General features: G+C 48.2%; 1 protein-coding gene across 2 annotated transcripts in view; it reads right to left on the bottom strand.

Annotated features, from left to right (window-relative positions):
* GARNL3 (GTPase activating Rap/RanGAP domain like 3) overlaps positions 1–16,625 on the bottom strand; it is a 150,324-nt gene that overhangs the window by 37,379 nt on the left and 96,320 nt on the right. For both annotated transcript variants that reach the window (XM_021069215.1, XM_005660437.3), the window contains 5 exons: positions 15,933–15,959; positions 11,119–11,194; positions 10,369–10,467; positions 8,751–8,854; positions 1,385–1,493 (listed from right to left, as the gene is read on the bottom strand). In XM_021069215.1, the coding sequence (XP_020924874.1) occupies positions 1,385–1,493; positions 8,751–8,854; positions 10,369–10,467; positions 11,119–11,194; positions 15,933–15,959 (415 nt within the window). The remainder of the gene's footprint in view (positions 1–1,384; positions 1,494–8,750; positions 8,855–10,368; positions 10,468–11,118; positions 11,195–15,932; positions 15,960–16,625) is intronic.

Below are 16,625 nucleotides of genomic sequence, written 5' to 3'. Positions count from 1 at the left end.
AAACCAAAACAAACCAAGGTTGCTGGTGGCAGCCTCTCAGAGAGTCTACTTTGCTGTGTGGGGCACGTGGAGTCTAAAATAGTACCACCTCCGTCCAGCTTTTTTCCTTCTCCCGTTCTTCCTCCTCCTGCACCATCTCCCAAGCCCAGCTTTCCTCAGCAAAGGCTGAAACACCGTCGTCAACCCCTCAGCGCGTCTCCACTCCTAGACTCAGGGCAGAGTCTGCATTAACTATCTGCTCGTGCCTTTCCAGACGCAAATGTGCCAGAACCCAAATCTAAAACCCATAATGAGAGGTAATTCTAAAAATAACGACTACCTCTCTCCATCACTCTGTCCCCTCCCCCACTCCCCCGGAGAAGCTTTCTTTCTGTTTTGTGAGAAGAGCTGTTGCAGGAAGGGGGCAAGATTCCTCCTAAATCTCAGTGAGCAGGGTAGGATATCACTTATTATTAACGTGTAGGTGCATATCCGTTTTCTTTCCCGCCCTCAGGGCAATTTTCAGCTTTTAAAAACTTACGTGCTGTCATGTGAGGTTACTGTGACCGAAGTGTGCAGAGCAGTCTGCTTCCAGATGCAATGGGTCATGATGGTCCCATCTCCCAACGTGTTCACTGGAGTTTCCAGGGAACACAAAGAACTAGACGAGAATTTATTCTGAAAACTGCCTACTAGTTGCCTTTTACGTACTACGTAAAACCTGTAGAGGCACTACCGCTGGGGTTCACTGTCACAGCCAGGGGCCCAGGGCAACAGTGCCATGGCCGGCAGTGTGGGCGAGGGGCATGCTCACGCCCCCAGCCTGTCTGATGGAGCTGAGCCTGGACCCTACCGAGAACGCCAGCAAGACTTTGTCAATACCAGCTAAAGAGGGAGGAATGGAAGCCGAGGGAAAGAAAGTTAAAAAACAAGATTAACCGTATCATTTCTCAAAAGTCAAGAGACAGGTAACGCAGCAGCTCTTCCTAGGGCTTAGAATCAACAAAGACGCATTATTTTGGCTTTTTATCTTAACTTGCAAGTTTTTTATGTCTAAAGCAGGTTTCTAGGAGGACTCACTACCTCTGGTTCTTTTATTTCCTTTCGTACCAGTGGGTGGTAGGACGTTTCCCCCATTTCATAGGCTACCTGAGGAAAGGGGAGACGGTTCGCAAGTTGGGAATTCTCTGAGAATGAGTCCATCCACCACGGCCGTGGATGGAGAGGGAAGAAGGGCAAAGTCCAATATTGAGGGAAAAACTCAACACAGAGGGTCTAAGAATCCCGCAACGCAAACCAATCCCACCACGCCGGTCACTGTAACATTTGGTTTGAGGGTCACTTAGAGCCCAGAGATGCCGGCCAGCAGCTGCCAAACTGGAGCGTCCACACAGGCCCAGGATACGGGTGAAGTGGGAGCGGATCATGGAAGGCTTAAAGGCCGGAGAGGGCTCCTCGCCTTCCTGGAACACAATGGTGACGATGTCGTTTCCAATGTGACGCTTCCTTTCCACCTGGATGCAAACACAAACACCGTCACCGAGAGGGTGGCTCCCACGCGGCACGTTCAGGGTTAAAACACGAAGCCAGCAGGCAAACCCCATGGCTCACGGACCCCGGAGCGCCAGTCGCCCTCTGCTCCCGCCCCTCTCCCGGCTCCCCAGCCATCACTCCTCTCCTCTCCCAATTCAGGCCACACTCCTCTTATTTTTTTTTTTTTTTTTGATTAGTCATTGAGTTCTTTTTTTCTTTTCTTTTCTTCATTTTAGGGCCCACACCCTCAGCATAAGGAGGTTCCCAGGCTAGGGGTCAGATTGGAGCTGCAGCTGCCGGCCTGCACCACAGCCACAGCAACACCAGATCCGAGCCGCATCTGCCACCTACACTACAGCTCATGGCAACGCTGGATCCTTAACCCACTGCTCGAGGCCAGGGATCGAACCCGAGTCCTCATGGATGCCAGTCAGATTCGTTTCTGCTGAGCCACAGCACTCCTCTGGACTGGCCTCCCCCAGGAGCCTCCTAACAGCCTCCTTGCCTCCCTTCTCTCCCACGTTGCTGCTCTGATCAGGTTCACCTTCGCTCCCACTTCCTCTCCTCAGCCTGGCACCCAAGGCCCCCAGACAAGAGGCACAGCATCAGAACTCCCTGGGGACAGGGCTCAAATGTGTATATTTTTATAAATGCCTTTGCTAGTTCTGACACATATACTTGGTGGAAACAACGGCCCTACCGAATCTGACCCCAGGGAACCTTTCCAAAATGATCTCCTAAACTTGTGGTCAGTGAATCTTTTCTGCAAATGCCTGGACAGTGAATATTTTGGGGTTGGTAGACTGTATGGTCTCTTCACAACCAAGCAGCTCTGCCGTCATGGCGCAAAAGCAACTCCAGATAATACATAAATCCATGGGCACGGCCATGCTCCAAGAGTACTTTATTTAAACAAACAAGCCATCTGCCGGATTTGGCCCATGGGTCACAGTTCTCCAGCCCCTGTCTGGGGCCTCTGCGTAACTGGCCAAACACAACTCTCTGTTCTCCTGGGGTCTCCCGTGAATTCCCATGCTATACTGTGAGCTCCTGGAGAAGAGGCTCCCCAATTTGTGTTCGGTATTATTCTCATCTTGCAAACAAGGAAACTAAGGTGTGGAGATGTTCTAAGTAGTTCTGGCAATTATTTCTTGGATGCTAAAGGCACCCCCAACAACAACAACAAAAGACATAAATTTGACTACATAAAAATTTCAAATTTTGTACATGAAAGGACACTCTTCAACAAAGTGAAAAGGCAGCTCAGAGAATGGGAGAAGTAGTTGCAAATCATATATCCAATAATATATTAAGAACTACAACTCAACAACAACAACAAAAAACCAAATAACTTGGTTAAAGAATGCACACAAGAGTTCCCGTCTTGGCTCTGAGGAAACCAATCTGACTAGGAGCCATGAGGCTGAGGGTTCGATCCCTGGCCTCGCTCACGGGGTTAAGGATCTGGCGTTGCCGTGAGCTGTGGTGTAGGTCACAGACGCAGCTCGCATCCTGTGTTGCTGTGGCTCTGGCGTAGGCCGGCGGCTACAGCTCTGATTAGACCCCTAGTTTGGGAACCGCCATATGCCTTCGGTGCGCCCCTAAGAAGACAAAAGAAGACACACTTCATCAAAGAAGATAATACAAATGGATAATAAACACATAAGAGATGCTCAAAATCACTAATTATTAGGGGAATGCAAATCAAAAGCACAATGAGATACCATTTCACACCCACTGGGATAGCTATCCAAAAAACAGGAACCAGGAATAAGTGTTCTTAGGAATGCGGAGAAACTGGAACACGTGCATGGCTGGTGAACGCTATGGAAAATGTTATAGTGGTCCCTCAAAACATCAGACATCGAGTTACCATATGATTCGGCAATTCCAACCCTGGGTCCATAATCAAAATTTGAAAGCAGGGATTCAAACAAATATTTGTGCACCAAAGTTCTTAGCAGCAGCATTCACAGTAGCTGAGAGGAGGAAATACACCCAAACGTCCACCGATAAATGGATGGATGAAGAAAGCGTGGTATAAACACACAATGGAATAGTATTCGGCTTTAAAAAAGCAGGAAATTCTGATTCATGCGACAGCCGGGAGGAACTTTGAGGACACTGCTCAGGGAAATGAGCCAGACGCAAAGAACAGATGTATGAATCTACCTGTAAGAGGTTCCTAGAATGGTCAGATTCATAAAGACAGAGGGGAGAAGGGCAGTTGCCAGGGGCTGGGGAGGGAGAAATGCGGATTTACTGGCTAAGGGCCAGTTTGGGTGGCGAGATGATGAAGTTATGGAGCTGGATGGTGGAGACGACGACACAGCAGTGTGCTTACTGTACCTCCCACCACGGAACTGTTCACCTAAAGGCGGCGAAAACGGCGCATTTTAGGTTACAATGAAAATAGGTAATTGGTTTTTTTTTTTTTTTTGCTTTTTTTTGTTTTGTTTTGTCTTTTTGCTATTTCTTGGGCCGCTCCCTCGGCATATGGAGGTTCCCAGGCTAAGGGTCCAATCGGAGCTATAGCCACCGGCCTACGCCAGAGCCACAGCAACGCGGGATCCGAGCCGCGTCTGCAACCTACACCACAGCTCACGGCAACGCCGGATCCTTAACCCACTGAGCAAGGGCAGGGACCGAACCCGAAACCTCATGGTTCCTAGTCGGATTCGTTAACCACTGCGCCACAACGGGAACTCCCAAAAATAGGTAATTGTTGATCCATCAGTTGATGAATGGATAAAGAGAATGTGGTGCGTATCTATAAAATGGAAAATTATTCAGCAGTAAAAAGGAATGAAATACTGATACAGGCTACAACCTGCATGAACCTTGAAAACATGCCAAGTGCAAGGAGCTAGTTACAAAAGGCCACATAGTATATGCTTTCATGTGTATGATGTGTCCAGAATGAGCCGGAGAGAGAAGGCAGATTAGAAGTTGCCAGAGGCTTGGTGGGTGGAGTGGGGAGTGACGGCTAAAGGGAGAGGGGTTTCTCTTGGGGGTAATAAAATGTTCTAAACTGATTGTGGTGATAGCTGAATAACCTTGAGAACATACTTAAGTGGGTGTGTTGTATGGTATATGAAATATATCTCAATAAAGCTTTTAAATATATAAATATATATATATATATATATATATTTTTTTTTTTTTGCTTTTTAGGGCCACACCTGTGGCATACAGAAGTTCCCAGGCTAGGGGTCGAATCAGAGCTGCAGCTGCCGGCCCACACCACAGCCACAGTGATGCAGGATCCGAGCCCACATCTTCATGGATACTAGTTGGGTTCGTAACCGGCTAAGCCACAACAGGATCTCCCTATTTTTTAAAAGTAATCATTGAGTTCCTACCATATGCCAGGAACAAAGCAGACAAAAATCCCTGCCCTTACAGGGCATACACTCTAGCAGGGGGCATACCAATTACACAGTAAACATAAGAAACAAGTGTACTAAGTAACACGGAAACATCGGGCGGCAGTAAGTGCCATGGAGGAAAGAGAGCCGCGTGGGGCCTGGGGGTGCTGGGGGCAAGTGGGTTGCTGCTTTAAATGCAGCCACGGGGTCAGTTTCACAGCTGACATCTGGGTGGATTTGAAGGTGGTGGGTGAGTCAGCCAGAGGACAGCGGGTAGAAGGAAGGTCCATACAGACTATGAGCTGGGACAGTATCTGGTGACTCTGGGGGACAGGAAGGGAAGTCAGTGCCACTGGAAGGGAGGAAATAGGAAGAGCAGTGGGGGATGAGACCAGAGAAGGAACAGAGGCCACGCTAAGGATCTGGCTTTGACTGTGAGTGAAGTGGGAGCCAGTGGAGGGTGTGGGAAGAGAAGCGACATGACTGCCCTTAAAGGATCATTCTGGCTGATGGATTGAGAAACAACAGCCCGTCAGGGCATCAGGGTAAAAGCAGGGAGGAAGAAAGGCAGCTACTGCAACGGTCCATAAGAGATGACAGTGACGCAGAGCAGCGTGGCACCAGGAGAAGATTTTAGGTGCCACCTGAAGGTCAAGCCAACAGGATTTCCTGACAAACTGAATACAGGATAAGACAGAGTGAGGAGTCGAATCACTCCAAGGTCATTTTGCCCAAACTGGGAGAATGGAATAGCTATCAGCAGAGATGAGAAAGACTGTGGGAGGAGCAGGTCTGGAGGAGAGTTCGCGTTGAGTTTTGGACATACTAGGTCGGAGGCGTCTAGCCCAGGAGAGCCGTCGGGAGGGCTGTGCGCATCCAGGGCTGGAGTTCTGCAGACTGGCCGGGGATGTAAGTTTGGGTGCCAGGGGCATATGAAAGCTATCCAGAGCCACAAGACTGGATGAGCTCAGCAAGGGATGGAAGAGTGTAGGAACAGAAGAGAAGGGGACCAAGAACTGAGCCCTGGGGCTGGCAGTGCCCAAGATCACAGAGCTTGCTCGAGGCAGGGCTGGGGTCTGGCCCCCAGCCGACTGATCACAGAGCCTGTGCCTCCTTCCGGTCCTGGCTGCTGCCCTCGGGCCCTGGAGCGCTGAGACTGGATGCTAGGGGTTTGGGTATCACAGGATATTGGGGAGAGGAGAGCCCCAGAGAACCAAATACCAGCACCCCCTGCCCTGCCCTTGCTGTGGTTTGGAGCAGTGAAGGGGTGGGGGGTGGAAGGAGTCACTGTAACATCAGAACCTACGTCTTCTTGTGCAAGTTTGCTTCTTTACATCAGGTTGGGAAGTGGCTCAGATTGCCCGCTAGTGTTCTAGATGTCAGGAGGTGCAAAAGCCACCAAGATTTTATGATCCGGGCTGGGCTCTGACTTCTTGACTGTGATCTTAAGCCCCCAAGAGACCAGGAGAGGTCTGGGAGGCTCAGAGCGTCCTTCTCTGCCCTCCTATGATCAGACACTGATAAGGTTCACTCGCATTGTGCATTTCTTTGTCTCTCTTACCGCTGCTTTATCTTCCTGGTAATAGAGACAAGGTATATTTTTGGGGGTGGGGTGGGGGCTGTGCCCACTGCATGGGGAAGTTCCCGGGCCAGGGATCCAACCTGCACCACAGCAGTGACCTGGGCCGCTGCAGTGACAATGTCAGATCATTAACCCACTGCACCACAAGGGAACTCAGGTAAGTTTCATAGTTTTGATTTTCTGCGTATCTACGGATGCTGGATAAGTGGAGGACCCAAGCATTACTCAGGGAGCCAGCCAAGAGGTTGAGAACCCCTGAGTCCACCTGGGAATAGCTCAGTGTCCCTGGTAAGTGCATTACCTCTTTTTTTTTTTTTTCCTATAAATTATTTTGGAGTTAGTTGACTTAACAAAGTTGTGTTAGTTTCAGGGTACAGCACAGTAAATACACATAGATATAGTCCTTCCTTTTTCAGATACATTTCCCATATAGCCCTGTGTCTAAACAATAGGTCCTTAGTCCTTACTCCTTAGTGCGTAATAATGTTTCCTAATTTATCCCTAATTTACCCCTCCCCCACCCCATGTTTCCCCCTTGGGAACCATAAACCTGGTTTCAAAATCTTGGAGTGTGTTACATCTTAACGCGCCAACAGTCCCCTCAGAAAGATAAGGTTAAAGACTTGCACTGGGCAAAGGTTGAGCTGTCACATTTGTTCCTCCTGTCTCTCTAGCTTATGCTTTTATCTGTCACAGAACATGGACCATTTCGGTGAGTGTTCAAGGCTGAAAAGGTTGGAGCTGGGAGAGCAGAAGGATGGTAAAACATTTCAAAGGAAGTGTTTCGCTATGTCTGAGATGAAAGAAGTCAACACAATTCATGATGACTGAGAAGGCCAGCTGGGGTCTTTCTTCTCAACGTGATCCCAAGATGCTAAGTGCTTTAGCTCCTAAGAGGGGGAGCCGCGGCCATGGCGGGAAGATGCTTGGCAGAAGGTAACTCTTTGCCACTTAAGCAGGCTTCCGGGGCTGAAGCACTTCCTGCTCCCACCTGTCCTTTTCCAAGGAGCCGTCTAAAAGCAGAACAAGCTTCAGACCTCCCGAGGGTCTCCACTGCCTGTTAGACAAGCCACCAACTCCTTATTCCAGCGCCCAAACCATCAAACAGAACTAGCTCTTCCTGACCCGCCCACCCCCTGCCATGTCCCCCAAACCCCTCTATGTCTAATGACTGTAACTCCACATTGCAGCCCAGTGATCTGCTTTGTGACTTTCCTCCTTACTGAAGTCTTACTGAAATAAGGATTACAAGTGTTCAGAAAAAAAGCCCTTTTAGCCGATCACATACCCTCTCTGGGTTCATATTTCTTGAAAATCTTTGCTGAATGACTGTCCATTCATGTTTGTGATATTTATTTATACAGATGCCTTCAATGTGTTAAAAAAAGGGGTAAGAATATAATAAACAGTTAATGGAACCCCCCAAATCCTTCAAAAACCAGTAACATGTATCTTTGTTATATCGAAATTTCAACATTGGAAAGCTTTCTCCTGGAAAGGGCTAATCTCTGGGGTGGATGAGGAGGGTTCTCAGGTAGTTTTTTCCCCAGCAGGGCACAGGCCATGCGGGACCCTCAGTGTTAATTTAACCTCCTGTGTTGACCTGAAAAAACACCTGCCAACCATTACCGTGCTGTGTCTTGGATAATCTCATTCCAAGAAGACACAAGACCCATTGAGAAAAGTCACAGAGAAAAGGCCACATATATGCAGAACGGTCCCCCGGGAGTCTAGAAAACCACACTCACACACAGGCACACACGCCCACACATGTTTTCCCCCCTCCCCACATGCCTCTGATCCCTCTTTCCTCAGGGAGGGAGCATCAGGGAGGGTAGTTCTTCCCAAACCTTGTTTTTATTTATTTATTTATTTATTTGTCTTTTTTGCCTCTTCTAGGGCTGCTCCCTCGGCATATGGAGGTTCCCAGGCTAGGGGTCTAATTGGAGCTGCAGCCACCGGTCTACGCCAGAGCCACAGCAACACGGGATCCGAGCCATGTCTGCAACCTACACCACAGCTCACGGCAACGCCGGATCCTTAACCCACTGAGCAAGGCCAGGGATCGAACCTGCAACCTCATGGTTCCTAGTCAGATTCGTTAACCACTGTGCCACGACGGGAACTCCTTCCCAAGGCTTGTTGAAAGTGCAAACAGACTATAAACGACATTCCTGGACTGGTACCGGAAGTTTGGCTTGCATAGCAACACATCTACTCTCCAATCCTATGAAGTCTCAGCAATGCCTTCTCCACGCTGAGGTCAGATGGTCTGTGGTCCCACGTACCTGCTGTTTGTTCTCTTTGGAGTATGGCAACATGGTGGAAACATGAAACATGATCTCATGGCCTTGGTATATGGTATAAACGGAATGAATCCCCGTGGTGTCATCTGCAAAACACAACGTGCATTTAGTGGTCACAGAGAACTCCGAGGCCAGAGGGGGACAGAGTTTATTTGCAGACCAGAGGACTGCAGTTCCGTTAGTACACCCCAGAGATCGTACGACCACCCACCTGAGGGGAAGCAGTACTCTGGGTCCCTCTCCTACTGATGCAAGGCCTCGGCCCGCATGGGGGGGCCTCTCTGTCCTCCTTCCAGCTTGCTTGCTGCCTGATTCATGCCTTGCCTCCAAGCAGAGGAGGTCATGAGAAGTCTGGATCAAAAGGGGGAGGATGTTGGAGTTCCCACTGTGGCACAGTAGGTTAAGAATCTGACTGCATAGAGTTCCTGTAGTGGCGCAGCAGAAACGAATCTGACTAGGAACCATGAGGTTGCGGGTTCGATCCCTGGCCTCGCTCAGTGCATTAAGGATCTGGCATTGCCATAAGCTGTGGTGTGGGCCGGCAGCTATAGCTCTGATTAGACCTCTAGCCTGAGAACCTCCATATGCTGCGGGTGTGGCCATAGAAAAGACAAAAAGACCAAAAAAAAAAAAAAAAAAAAACCCCACAAAAAAAAACAAAAAAGAATCCGACTGCAGTGGTTCCGGTCTATGCAGGTTTGATCTTTAGCCCTGTTCAGAGGGTTAAAGGATTTGGCATTTGTTGCAGCTGTGGCTCAGATTCAATCCTTGGCCTCTTGGCCTGGGAACTTCCATAGGCCATGGGTACAGCCCTTAAAAAAAAGGGGGAGGGTGGGGGAGTATGTTAAAATTCCTTGCTTTCTAGTTACTGCTGGGGTCCAGGACAAGATGACATACAAATAGCTATCATTTCCATAAAACAAAGGGAACTATATCCCTGGCAGAACTGTAGTGATTGACAGCGTGGGCTTTGGAGGTAGACAGATGTGGATTCAAGTTCTCATTAGTCTGTTCCTTTTGACAAGTTACCTCGCCTTTCTTGGAGCCTCGGTTTCTTAATTTGACCACGGGGATAAAAACAGTATCTAACACCTAGGGAAGTCTGTCAGGTTACACTGGGAAAGGGCCATGAGGGTGGTGAACGTGAACTTGCAGGCACCCCAGGAGTCACCACGGGCACATGTAGTTCATTGGGGTGAAGCTGGGCCTGACAACAGGGACCAAATACTTCATCCCTGGACCTGCTAGCTAGTTACTCACACGGCAGCCCTCACAAATCACCTAACCTGGTATTCAGAACCTGTGAACTGACTCTAGTGTGGGCTGGTAGAGAGATGAGGCCCCCCCCGAGGGAAAGGTACCGCAACGGAAGCCCATCAAATTCAGGCCAAATGAGCCTCACATCACCTGCCTGGCTTAGCTCAAGAATCGGCTGCGAAGAGCAAACAGAATGACAGAAGGAAAAGCACAGGACACAACCAGGTGTGCTGCAGTTATAAGAGCACACACCTCATCCTGGGCATGGATTCGAATCCAGCTTAGGCTGGCTAAGGCGAGTCTTACACAAATCACAACAGAACAGGCCAAGAGGCAAGCTTACTTTTGGTGTCCAGACCGCCACGGTAGCCCGTCCAGCCCTTGAGCGTGATTGTGTCACCCAGGAGATTTAAAAATTTCTGAAAAGCGTCACTTCCGATTTCTGTAAGAAGAGGAAAAGGGTGAAGAAAGCGCACTGTTGAAAAGTCCCTGTTTTCTACCTATGCACTGAAATCACTTGGAAATTAACTAGGCACAGCAGTTAACAGAATGAGAAGTCTGTTCCCCTCTTCTCGGAGACCTTGCAGGAGGGCCAAGTTCCCAGATCCGAGAAAGGAAAATTACAGCATCAGACTAACCAACCTGAGCCCTGCCAGACGGGGATGACAAGGGTCTGGCATTGCAAGCTTCTGCTTCCATGAATAAGAAACAGGTCCTTAATATGAAAAGTGTTAATAACAGGAAACTAGGACCACTTTTTAATTCTCTCATTCGTAAAAATCACAGAGAAAAATCTTCTTCTGCTCCTGAGATTACATAGAGTCAAATTCTCCAAAGCCCATGGAATTTTCCAGGAAGACCGCACCCCTGGGGCCAGGGCTTGGCACAGATTCGGTGATCAATAAATATTTGTCAAATGAACGAAACTGGGCAACGTCATCTGCCCTTTGAAATTTACCCTCTTCAACGTCATTAAAACAATTGGCTGTTTCTTTGCATTAAAGACTCCAACTCAACAGGCAAGTTCAGGTTGGGTTGTCAAGACTGCAACAAGACAGGAGGGGGTTTCGGTTAGAGGAAAGGAGACACTCACCATTGCTGAACATGTCATCATCAGTGAGCTGCCCATCTTTGGCAAAAAGAACCCCAAACTTGAAATTCACAGAGCCCTTACAATAAGACAACAAAAGGTGTTGAATTTAATTTTATCATCGAAGCATGCATGGTTATTAGACGTGCTGTTTCTTATTTAGGAAAACTACAGTGAGCTGAATGGCTGGGGGGGGGTTACTTCCTCCCCTCCATCTCAATTTTGACCAATATTAACAACAATCATCCCTTTATTTTTATAGATTTTTATAGCTTACAGAGGAAACGCTGTGCTGTCCCGTGAGTTCATTTGAAATTTCATTACTCATGGGGTCTTCTGCATGATGCCAGGTCCATTCTGGGGCAAAAACAGTGCTCAAAGGAAATAGCCCACAGGACCTCACAGGGCTGGCATCATTTTTTTGATCAGCAGAGAGTCTGGAACTCAGCAAAGGAGCGCTCAGTGTAATTCAAAATGCAACCCAACGATCTTAGGCTAATATCGCGTGGATGCTTTTAGAAACAGATGGAAACTGTAGGCAATGAATTCAAATGCTCGTTTGCCCCAATTCCTAAAGCTACTTAGTCTCAAGAAGTCACAAAACAGATGTGGGGAGAAAAAGGCAATCAAGAAGTAGCTAGCAGAAATGTTCAACCTACTATCTTTGAGCACTGGATTAAAACTGGATCCTGTGGGAATGATAAATACCAAATGCAGGATAACAGCTTTTACAGGGAAGAGACAGGAAAGGGGTCAGGGAACTCGACTGTATTTTATATATATTTGTCTTTTGTCTTTTCTAGGGCTGTACCCTCGGCATATGGAGGTTCCCAGGCTAGGGGTCTAATTGGAGCTGTAGCCACCGGCCTACGCCAGGGCCACAGCAACGTGGGATCCGAGCCGAGTCTGTGACCTACATCACAGCTCACAGCAACGCCGGATCCTTAACCCACTGAGCAAGGCCAGGGATCAAACCCGCAACCTCATGGTTTCTAGTCAGATTCGTTAAACACTGAGCCACAGCGGGAACGCCCTAGTATATTTTCTCTTAAACTGGGTAACAGGTTTATAGGTCTTTATTTTATCATCTACACTTTTTTTTTCCGGTGTGCATGCAGTATTTAATAATAAAAAAAAGTCTGATGTTGAAAAGGCATCAACCTTTACAAGGCTATTTGATGGGGAAATTCTTGGTGGTCAGTTAAAGAGCAGACAAGGACCAACGTAATTGAAGCATTGCCACTGGGTCAGAGGCGGGGAGTCGAGGCAGACTGCCAGACTTTGGAACAGCTGGATCTGGGGGAGTTGAGACTCTGAAAATCCAAGGGTCTAAGGCTATACTTCTAAGTGTTTTTCAGCCCCCAATACACCCGAGGGACAGAGGCATAGCCATCAGTGATAGTAATTTTCTATCTAGCGGTTTTCTCTACAGACTGAGGAAAAGCGAGGCAGCTCCCAGGCTGGCCCCTCCACCCCCTGGGGCTCCTCCACAGCTCCTTCTGCAGAAGCTTCTGCCCATCGAACAGGTCTCAGCTCAAATGCCAATTTCCAGAGAGGCCTTCCCAGCTCTCCCAACACAGTCACCACCCTGCACTGTTATTCTCCGCCAAGTCGCCTTGTTTATTTTAATAGCACTATTCACACTTTCTAAGCTTTTTTTTGGTCTTTTTTTGGGGGCCGCACCTGCAGCCTATGGAGGTTCCCAGGCTAGGGGTCCAATCGGAGCCGTAGCTGCCAGCCTACGCCAGAGCCACAGCAATTCGGGATTCAAGCTGCATCTGCGACCTACACCACAGCTCACAGCAACGCCCAATCCTTCAGCCCCTGAGCGAGGCCAGGGATGGAACCCGTGTCCTCACGGATACTCGTTCTGTCACAGCTCAGCGGTTAACGAACTCTCTGAGCTTTTGATGGAGCTCGCATCCTTGTCTGTTTCCATCACTAGAACTTAAGTCTTGGGAAGGAGGGATGGCACACGTCTTACTTTCCATCAATGTCCAGGGCCCACTACAGTGCTGGAGGGGATTAATACACTTCATGGCATAAGTGTGGGAACAAAGGAGAAAAGAAAAACAAGTGGTCAGATACAACTTATTTTTCACAAGCTGCGTCCAAATGACCACCTCTCCCTCACAAACGCATTTTTGGTAAATTTCTTAGGGTTTTGTCAAGGACCTCGCTCCACTTGAGGGCTCTATACTTTGTAGCTTTCCTCTCTCTCTTTGGGGAATGATGACAGTGATCATATGTCAGAAAAGACTCGGACGCCTCTTCCATTCTCAGTGGTCCCTTAAGAAGCACCTACAGTAGTTCGGGGTCTGACAGGGGACCCTCTTAGAATCACAGTGCAGAGACTAAAGCCGCGGTTCTCAAACTCGACCAGCCATCAGCATCACAAGGAAGGCTTGTTAAAATAAAGACTGCTGGCCGCACTCCCAGGGTCGCCTATTCCACCGGTCTGGGGTCCACAGGTCCAAAAAACTGTATTTCTGATAAGTTCCCAGGTAACACTGGTGCTGCTGGCCCAGGGACCCAACTCCGAGAACCACTGAAGACAAACTTTGAGGAACCAAGCAGCAGACTGGCGGGATGCCCAGAGTCAGGTCCAGCTGAGCTGACAGCTAGGAAGCCAAGGGCAGAAGGACTGGGTCAATGTCCGGAGCAGTGAGCCATGAACAAACAGCCTGTTAGAACCAGAAGGGACCCTATGGTCCAGTGAGTCGGCACTTTGATTTCACAGACAGGACCACTGAAGCCCAGGGAAGAGGACACTCGCCCAAGGCTGGTTGGTGCTGGGAGGATGGCAGGACTGGAGCTGGGGTCCAGGTCTCCTGACTTTCCATCCAGTGTTCTTTCCAATACAGCGGCATCACCGTCTCAGGATGGTTTTGAGTTGAACAAAGCTGAGAGTTACAAGCCGCAGTGGGACCCACTGCTGCCCAATCACTGGCCAAAGCTTGAAAAAGCTTTTATGGGGCCGCTTTGCTGAAGATCTGCCCACTTCAGATGGATGCCCCAGAAAGACTGGGGCTGCACGGCTTTGTTACAAACCCAAAATTACTTATAGGGTCTCATTTAGGTAATTTTGCTTCTGGGGCTTCCCAAAATATGACAGTGACTAACAGAGTTTTCTCCTATCTCCAGAAATCAAGACGTCGCTGAATACAATGCATTATATGTTTTGGAGGAGATGGTTTTTCGGAGCGGCTATTTTAGAGGGGCTAAGCATTTGATCTGGGGCTACCTGACCATCACAGGTCGTATTTTAACAAAGTGTTGATCCTAAGGTCATCAGTACTTCACGAGGCTGCCACTTGCAGCCGGGGGACCTTGGGGGATGGATGGGAGGGAGTGCTCAAAGGCTACAGACCATACCTGGGCCCCTGGGGGAGGTGACAGGTGGAGAGAATCCATGGGAACTGGTTTTCTCAGGAATTCAGTCCTGATCAGACACTCACCATAGAGAGAAAGTCATACTGGTAATTCCCACTTGTATGGGACTTAAAAATTTTAAATTCTAAATTTTATGAGACAAAACTCAACATGATTATAAACCACAATATAGCCACATTCTTGGGGATCAACAGGATGCCAGGAATTATACTTCTTCGGAGGAAAGGGAATTATGAAGGGAAACTAAGGTCCCAAGGATTCCAGAAGAATTTGATGCCTACATCTAGTTACCGTACTCGAATAAGGACTGCTTTTGAATAGGCACCTACTTGCACGGTGCTTATAGATAAAACTAACTAAGTGAAGATGTACGTTTAGGAAGATAAACAAGGCCATGTGAAAGAGCCATGGATGAGAGGCAGGGGCTGCAATTTTAGACAGGGGACCAGGGAAAGCCTCTCTGAGCACAGGTGCTACTCAAGCAAGTGTGTGGCCCATGAGACAGCTGGGGAGGGGCAGCCCTGCGGTGGGAACAGCAGCTCCTGAGCAGGTGGAAGGAGAAGGAAGTCCCTGTGGTTCATGCGGGGCAGAGGATGGAGAGGTGGCATCCTCGCCGAGGGTCCTGGGCTTCACCAAGTGGGAAGCCACCAAGTTCCGAGCCCAGGGAGGACCTAGTTTAGCAGGTTTGGATCTTCTCTGAAAACCAGAAGAAAGGGCAAGAGAGGAAGCAGGGAGACGAGCTGCAGACTTTGCAGAGTCCAGGCAGGAGATGGCTGGTGTTGAGGGTTTTGAGCAGTTGGGAAGGACGACAGTGATCACAAGCATTGAGGAGCGTTTGAATTAGGGGTAAGTCTTAAATGGACTGTGGCTGATGGGTTCGAGGTTGGGTGTGTGTGGGGGGGAGAGGTGTGGAGGATGTTCCCAAGCTTGGACGGGAGGCACAATGTTCGTACATTCTCCTTTATCTGTTCAGCTGTCCATGATAATATTTTGGATATTTCTCTATGTTAGTTAAGGACTTCGAAAGCTCTGTATGTTTTTTAAAAAAATGGGACAACAGAAAATGGGAACATGCAAATACTTTGTATTCTGTAAGGTTAGTGTGCTGATAAATAATACAGTTGCCTATCTTTACTTGAATGAAAACCTCATTCTTTGCCCTGATCAGGAGGGTCACATTTGAATATTTCTAAGCAGATGTAAGCAGCGTGGTTGTCTTTATACCTTTACGGCTAACGGCATAGAAGATTCTGAAATACACCCGAGAAAATACATCAGGGAAGTCGTTCAGTGAGGAGAGATTTGCTGTGCAAAACTACAGAGCTGTGCCTGGAAAAAAAAGGCTGTGTTCCTGGTGAAGCAGGAGCTCATTTACAAACACGCGAGCAGCACAGCAGGATCGGGCATCTCGCGAGACTACTTACCTCTTGTTCTTCAAGGACGAGCAAATCCTGTCAAATGAAGTTCAAAAAGTTACATCCATGCTGAATGGTGATCATTTTATGTTGACTTTCTGTGAAAGCCAAGCTCCAGCCTACTGACCTTGACACCACTTTTCTCTGCCTCAGAGTGCTTAAAACATTCAAATTTAGCTCTACAGATTTTTATAAAATACCTAGTTATATTACACCACGACTACAGGGAAGCAAAGATGATGCGTGGCACCAGGAAGACACACAGATACCTAGGTTTCTCTATCCACTCGAAGCTAGCTCATCACACGCTGTTTCTGGATTTTGCCTGAAAAAAATGTTCCTACACTACAGCAGCCAGAAACAGACAAATAACATTTAAAAAGAGCATCAGCCACCTTCCTACTTGGCGGAAATCTGCCTTCTCTAGAATGTAATAGGCTTATTTTCTGTTTCCTTTTAGGATCCAGTGACTCGTAAGAACTCTTTTCCTTATACTGGAAGCCTGTTTTGAGGGAAATCTACAGACAGCTGATGACAGCAGTGGAACTACTGCTTGTAAGCTGCATGCGTGCGTGCAGGCGGGTGCACACACACTCTTGCACGCTCATGCACACACAGAGGATACAGGGAAAGCTCATTAACAAGTTCCTTGTTAAGGGAAAGAAAGTCAAAACACAAAAGTAGAGAGAGTGTGAGAGTGTC

This window comes from Sus scrofa, chromosome 1 (genome assembly GCF_000003025.6).
Source record: "Sus scrofa isolate TJ Tabasco breed Duroc chromosome 1, Sscrofa11.1, whole genome shotgun sequence".
Lineage (NCBI taxonomy): Eukaryota > Metazoa > Chordata > Mammalia > Artiodactyla > Suidae > Sus > Sus scrofa.
This window is presented reverse-complemented; position numbering and strand designations above follow the sequence as displayed.